Below are 6,846 nucleotides of genomic sequence, written 5' to 3' on the forward strand. Positions count from 1 at the left end.
CATCTGCTTGCGGACCACACTTTTGAGAAACACTGTCCTAAATGCATCTTCTGTCTCCTATACATAGTCAAATGGACAGAACAGATACAAAAACAGACAACAATAGCTACAAGTAGGCCAGCCAGTTTCTCTGACCCTTTGGTCCTGGACTGTGAGCACCGAAAAGGCTTGAGCGCAAGTGACACCCTTCTTAATAGCTACAGTATATGTGGGCCACTGACTGACATGCAAGAGCTGTTTTTCTATATGTTCTTCTAAGTATAAGGTTATATACTCTTTTGATCCCGTGAGGGAAATTTGGTCTCTGCATTTATCCCAATCCGTGAAACACACTCAGCACACAGTGAAGCACAATCCCGGCGCAGTGAGCTGCCTGCAACAACAGCAGCGCAGTGAGGGGTTAGGTACCTTGCTCAAGGGCACTTCAGCCGTGCCTACTGGTCGGGGTTCATACCGGTGTTGCACCAAATTCTGTGACCTGTCGAATTTTGTGACTCTAGAGGGCGCTGTTTTATTGGGGTCACAAAATTCGACAGGTCACAGAATTTGGTGCAACACCGGCGACCCTCCGGTTACAAGTCCGAAGTGCTAACCAGTAGGCCACGGCTGCCCACCCTTCTGGTCAGTGTATCAGGTGAGGTGGATGTGAGGTAGGCTAACATTATAAGCAAGATGTGGTCAGTTGTGTCTGAAAGGGTATGGGCCCAAGGAAAGTTTGTAACATTGCAACATTTTAACTTTGTAAGTGATACAAATGGTTGGATACTCCTGTGAGTATACTACACTACTGGTAGTTAGTGTGTGTGTGTGTGTGTGTGTTGGGGGAGGGGTAGCTGTGTGGATGGATAGGCCACAGCTGCCTGCACAGTAATAATTAAAAGTTCAGTAGTCTGGAAATAAGCGACTTCAGGACATTTTAAGTTACAATTGTCTCAATTAAAAAGTTTCTCTTTAAAGAGTTAGAGTGAATAACTAATAAACAACAGCTGAGGCTGCAGAACGATAAGGAAGTCAAGTGAACAACTCACCTATGGGCTTGACTGCAGAATTCGCAGAGGTTGACACAGCAGACCTCGCAGCGCTTCCCGGCATCTCCCTCGCTGCATAGGTCGCACACAACGCAGTTTTCGTTCAAGAGAGTCTCCATGAACACCTCGTCCAGAGCGAGGTGGTCTGTGGTCAGTCCATCTGCCCCGGACGTCGGTAGGTCCACCTCGGAGTCACACTCAGGACACAAGACGGTGAAGGGAACGTGGTCTCGAATAAACTCATGTTCGGGTAAAAGCGCTTTGCCATTGATTGTGGTTACGGAGAACGGCTCCAGTTGGCGAATGCAATCAGCGCAAAACGTATGCAGGCATGGTAAAATTTTAGGTTCTCGATATAATCTTTTGCAAACCCGGCAAACAGCTCGCGAATTGTTGACACTCTCCCCATTATTTTGGGATCTGGGAGAAGTTCCATTTTCTTTCAGTGCTGACTTTGTTTCTATATCTTTAACCGAATTCTCACTGGAAACCGACATATTATCAAGTCAATTACACGAAACTAGTGTTCTTATATAGGCTACGACCAGTGACCAAACAACTGATCAAACCTGCAACAAAAATGAACAACTGTAGGAAGTGACTAAAATGTAGACCCTAATCGCCTTTAGTTGTTGACAATCCATCTTCAAAACGGAAATATTTTGTCTGGCGAAGCAATGAAGACGTCAACCCCCACCACAGGGTAACTTTTACGTCTCAAACTTCATTCTTCACTTTTCTCCTCAGCTGATACTTGACACTAGGTACCTTGGTCCACTGTGAGCCAATCACCGCGTGGAAGATCCGTGACAGGCGTGGCTTAGGCAGCCTTCCAAGGAGCTATGTCAGGGATAAGAGAGGCCCATCGACAGGGTCCTGCGAGTCTCAACCATCAGAAAACCGTATGCCCCCATCTACCGGTAGGAAAGACTTAGTGCCCTCCCTTCAAACAGTATTTCACACATTTGTGGATAAGACATGACATGGTTTTATTTTCACGAGTCTAATGTTAAATTAGCACTTCTGCCATGACATGAATGGCAAAACCCATCTCTATTAATTTGTGGGCATATTTATCCAGACTACCATCAATATTAAACATTTATTATTAATTATCATATAACAAAACATTTATTAACATGGTATATTTATTAAAAGAAATTAAAAAATGTCCTTTTCTTTTGGGGAAAAAAAGCTGCCAAACAAATGGACAAGAATGAGAAGCCCCAACGTGTGACTATTAAAAAGCTGGTCTTGGGCCACAGACAGGTGTTTTTAGCGTTGGTGTGTTTTCTGGCCACCTCAGGGCAGCAACAGGCAGAGAGACAGCAGAGCTGGGACAAGAGACAAGGACAGCAGCCTGGGTGATGCGGTGTTGAATGTGAAGTCAGTCTTCACTGACACGCCAGACTCCCCTGGAGTAATATAAAAGACAGAATGTTTGCCCATACAGGCCCACATTAAAGCAACACCAAAGAGTTTTTTGTACCTTAAAATAATGTTTTGAAAATCGTTTCAGTGGTTCATCAACTCGTAACAGGGTAAACAGCACTTCTGCATTTGCTTCACGACCCTCTATCGGCTATAACCACACTATGCAAGTTTGCCAGATCGGGTAGCGGATCTGTAGTCCGAAGGAATGATGCATAAGAAACTACAAATTTGACTTGCTTCTGATGTCGCAATACATCATACTTTCATAAAATCATGCAACATACTCTACCTTATCTGTGGACATCATTATTATTTGCAAAGCCGGTGCTGGATAAAAACAAATAGCGTGCGTGTGACAGAGGAAAGGTGCTTTGGTGTTGCTTTAAGTTGTCAAACAGTAGCCTAGTTCACATAAAACAGTTGGCCATAACTGAACATACTGTAGTCTGTTTGACAAACTTCATTCGCCAACATTGGCAATGAAGGGGGATGTCCTGTTACACAATGGAGATGTGCCAAGTCTACTTTTAGGATACTGGCCTCAAGACTGTGGGTTTCTGTCTCCTACTCCAATGACGGCTCATTAACTTGTTTTACCTGTGGAACTTCTGCAGTAAGCTATGGCAATCAATGGACTGTGACAGTGTTCTGGAGAAGGGATTCTGGAGAGAGTTTCTGAATTCTCTCTCTTTCCTCGCTCTCTGTGCGTTTGTTTGTATAATGTGTACGCTGTGCTGTTGTGTGTATTTATCTACCTGTCAGTGTTGCCATGGAGACAGTCCTGATGAGGGGATTACTGATAACGAGGGTGTAGGTGTCGTCCCTGTTGGCTGGCTCCAGCAGGTTGCTCTCCACCCGGAAGATTCCGGCAGAGTTGTTGAAAAACTTGGTGCTGCCATTCAAAGCATGGCCGGCGTGGTCCTCCCAGGCGACATTGGGTTTGGGGAACCACCTTTGGGCCTCTGCGGTCAAGCTGGACCCCGTCCTTTTAAATTCAGGAGCAGAAAATGCTGGGAGGACACACAAACAATAAGGAACTGAAGCATTCTGGTTAAAAAAAATGATTGAGTCATTTAGTTAAAAGAAAATATTGATCAGCAGTTTAAAAATGCAATGGATTTGATAAAATATCACAGTGTCTGCCCTGTTGCTTTCATATCTTTCAGTAGCAATGATTCCCAAACTCTCAAAAAGACATTGTTCACCATTACCAATGATGCTGACAGAGCACTCTGTTTAGATTCTGTTTAATTATGTTATGGTAATGGTCAATTTCTTCATAACATTATCCTCAGCCACACTGTGATAAGTATTTGCACTGTCTCTAGAACTCAAGACAGCACTTCTATTGAACACAACATACACCTGACCTCAGAAATTGATTAGGTAAGTCTGAATACCAGAAATATTAACTTAAATTACTGGACATTTCACAGGGCATGCATGGTCCTGAACTCATTAATTGAAAGTGAAAGTTGTGCCTCTCTATACAAAGGTGTGATGTGTCTTTGGCCTTGCAAAATTGCAAGTCATGAGTGCTAAGCTCAGAAATTCCCTTAATGCCCTATTGTGGTGAAATCTATCAGTTTGAAAGTCAACAAAGGGCACACACATCCAAGCAAGTGTATAGATGTTGGACTGAACAAAAAACTTGAATATATGTAATATAGTTTTTGCTGGGCAAAGGTATACTAACTCATCAAGGTTACATCTAGATGTTACTTAAGTTCACAATACATTTTATTTGGTCAAGAAATATCAGATGAAATCAGGTTGACACTGCTTAACCAAACTAAAGCCACACAAACATTACTCAGAGATATCAGTCATGTGTGTTTATCAAACAGAACTGCAGTATCTGAAGAGCTTACTGCAATACAGTAAGTGAATGGAACACGTGTTAGTTCTTACCTCCATCACCAAGAACAACTAGCCTGGCCGCAGGGGAGTGAGTGCAACGGTCATCTGATAACTTTATCAACCAATTGGATGCTTTTATGCACAGCTACGTATAGCTAGCCTGGCGAGCCAGACCCACATTCAAATGTAGGGTCTGGGCACTCACCGTTCGCAGTGCTCAGTCCGAGGGGCGGGATAATCAGTTGTCTTTCAAATTCCCTCTGCACGCAATAGGACGCAATAGGATATTTGTTTTCAAGTAGCAGGGAATTCAAGCCAAACCGTTGCAACTCTGCCATCAATCATTATGTTAAGCCCACCAAATGACTCTATACACGATTTCAATGTCCTGATTAAGTTTTGATTTCTGGAGCTCACAAGCCAATGGAGAGTTTCTAGACTAGCCCTGCTAGGGGCGCGTCTAGATTTCTAGGCTAAAGAACAACAATTTAACAGTTAGACATTACATCTAATCTATTCAGCAGTCCAATGTCACTTGTTGCAGCTTTTGTCATGTAGTTCTGATCGCTTTTGGGTAGCACAGCATTATCTATCCAAAAAGATGTCTCAGATACAGACAAACCTTACTCAAAACATATCAACATAAATTACCGTGAGCAGCTCTAATTTATAGCCGTTAGAATGTAACATTTAGTGCATTGTATTGATAAAAAAATAATTACTTGCACCTTAGTGTGTATGTATTATAGAGGTAAAGCAATATAACAACAACATTATATTATAACATTATGCAAGTTTATGCAAGTGTATACCTGCCACCCAAAGGTGAATGTTGATAGACCCCCGACCACTAGGGGCACTCACACTGCACTGGTACATGCCCTGGTCCTGCTCTCTCACCCTTTGCAGAAGAAGTGAGGCATTCCCACTGGCCACGACATTTCGGAAGAGTTGGGTTCTGCCCTTAAATTCGGCGTTCTGGTCCACCAGGTCCGGAGCCTGGTTCTGGTAGCGGTACACCACTCCAGTGATGCCTACTTTTTCCCAGGTGACAGATACATCACCCTTGCTGTTTTGCTTGGGGCTGAAGCTGCAGTCCAAGACCACGTCCTGCCCCAGGTTCCCGACCGGGGACCGGGTAGTGGTTCTCAGAAAGCCCTGACCACCTGCTAGATATACAATTTGTGTTAATTTATATCCTATTGTGTCCTGTGGGCTATGGAACATCCCTGTTTTACACTAAGCGATGTTACTATTTTGAGAAATCACTCACCTCCAAATGCTATGGCCAAGAGAAGAATAATTAATCCACTCATCAGAAATATGAGGACAATCATGCTATGAGAATCAGAAAAGAAAAAAGAAAAGTTTGAAGAAACAGATCAACTACAGAAACCTATTGGCAATTTAGTAAAATATTTCTGCCACATAGTAATTTGTTGTTGGGGAAAAAAAAGGTCTACAACTCTAGGAGCACTCAATGCTTAAAGTGATTTTTATTAGTGCAAACCGACTAACGTTTCGACGCCCATGCATCTTCTTCAGAGTCAAACGCATGGGCGTCCAAACGTTAGTCGGTTTGCACTAATAAAAATCACGTTCAGCATTGAGTGCTCCGGTCCTGCTCCTTGGCTCTTGTTAGACCTTGGATCTCCCTTTTTGACTTCTGCGTCCTGTTCCGTGAGCACCAACCAGGCTGAAGCTCAAGTGACCCCCTTCTACAGGTCTACAACTCTACTCTACAACTACAAGTTCAATGGACAGTCAGCACATTTATTTCTGGTGGCACATCAGTGACAGCAGCGGTTATATTCTGCTCCTTTTATGTTCACTCTGACACTAAATATCTTGTTTATGTCCAACAGAGCAACTCTTTATTCAATTTCGACACATGCCTTAATCCCTCAGCATTTTAGTGTACTCATTCACCAGATGTAACACCCAACCGGTCCATGTAAACAGGTACACTAAAACAATGCAGGTGATGGTCCATCGGAAATGTTTATGCTGAAAAGGAAGTGTGTGGCATTATAGGTAGTTTCAAAAGTATTGAAGCAGATCTGGGTGCAGAGTACATGGGCTAGAATCTAGCTTAAGACCAGATCAAGACCAATCAGTTGCTCTCCAGATCTGCTGTAGGCCTACCTTCCAAAGATGATCTGTCCAATGGATGCCATACTGCCCTCTTCCTCTAGACGAGGTCTCCCTGACCAATCCTAAAGATGAGAACACTGTCTCTGCTCCACACCAGAAATTGACAGCATCCCAAAGCTCTGCATCCTAGTGAAGTGACAAGCTGCATCTGTGTGTTAGGTTGAGTACTCGTTTCACCTGTGTGGCATTCCTGTAGTTCACCTCATGCCAGGCTGGGAGGAGCGCACTCTTCCCTCCTTTGGTAAATATTGTCCGTGAGAGGTGTACATTAACACAGCTGATTGCCTGCAGGCTTAAGTGATGGGTCAGGCCTGAAGGCCCAGACAAATAATTCTAGGGTAGGAGCAGGCTTCAGCCAGTCTATTTTTTT

General features: G+C 43.5%; 2 protein-coding genes across 4 annotated transcripts in view; both read right to left on the minus strand.

The window, feature by feature from the left end:
• trim45 (tripartite motif containing 45) overlaps positions 1-1,818 on the minus strand; it is an 11,401-nt gene extending 9,583 nt beyond the window's left edge. For both annotated transcript variants that reach the window (XM_048238211.1, XM_048238212.1), the window contains exon 1: positions 1,029-1,818. In XM_048238211.1, coding sequence (XP_048094168.1) covers positions 1,029-1,525 — 497 coding nt within the window. In that variant the 5' untranslated portion in view covers positions 1,526-1,818. The remainder of the gene's footprint in view (positions 1-1,028) is intronic.
• A 372-nt stretch (positions 1,819-2,190) lies between these two features.
• vtcn1 (V-set domain containing T cell activation inhibitor 1) lies at positions 2,191-6,616 on the minus strand. Of its 2 annotated transcripts, none has more exons than XM_048239822.1 (5): positions 6,468-6,616; positions 5,596-5,660; positions 5,135-5,488; positions 3,218-3,472; positions 2,191-2,443 (listed from the first exon to the last, which is right to left on the minus strand). In XM_048239822.1, the coding sequence occupies exons 1-5, from the start codon at positions 6,497-6,499 to the stop codon at positions 2,331-2,333; spliced, it is 819 nt and encodes a 272-aa protein (XP_048095779.1). In that variant the 5' UTR covers positions 6,500-6,616; the 3' UTR covers positions 2,191-2,330. The 2 variants fall into 2 exon arrangements, with proteins under 2 accessions (XP_048095779.1, XP_048095778.1); XM_048239821.1 differs by having other exon boundaries at positions 5,135-5,491.
• Positions 6,617-6,846: the final 230 nt, after the last annotated feature.

The sequence above is a fragment of the Alosa alosa genome, chromosome 3, assembly GCF_017589495.1.
Source record: "Alosa alosa isolate M-15738 ecotype Scorff River chromosome 3, AALO_Geno_1.1, whole genome shotgun sequence".
NCBI classification, from domain to species: domain Eukaryota; kingdom Metazoa; phylum Chordata; class Actinopteri; order Clupeiformes; family Clupeidae; genus Alosa; species Alosa alosa.

What these genes read in the sequence shown, in the direction of transcription:
- vtcn1 (XM_048239821.1), bottom strand. Translation starts at nt 6,499, where the DNA reads ATGGCATCCATTGGACAGATCATCTTTGGAAG. An exon ending in CTTGGCCATAGCATTTGGAG is followed by an intron (nt 5,492 to 5,595) that starts GTGAGTGATTTC and finishes TTGTATATCTAG; the next exon opens with CAGGTGGTCAGGGCTTTCTG. An exon ending in CATTCACCTTTGGGTGGCAG is followed by an intron (nt 3,473 to 5,134) that starts GTATACACTTGC and finishes GTGTCCTCCCAG; the next exon opens with CATTTTCTGCTCCTGAATTT.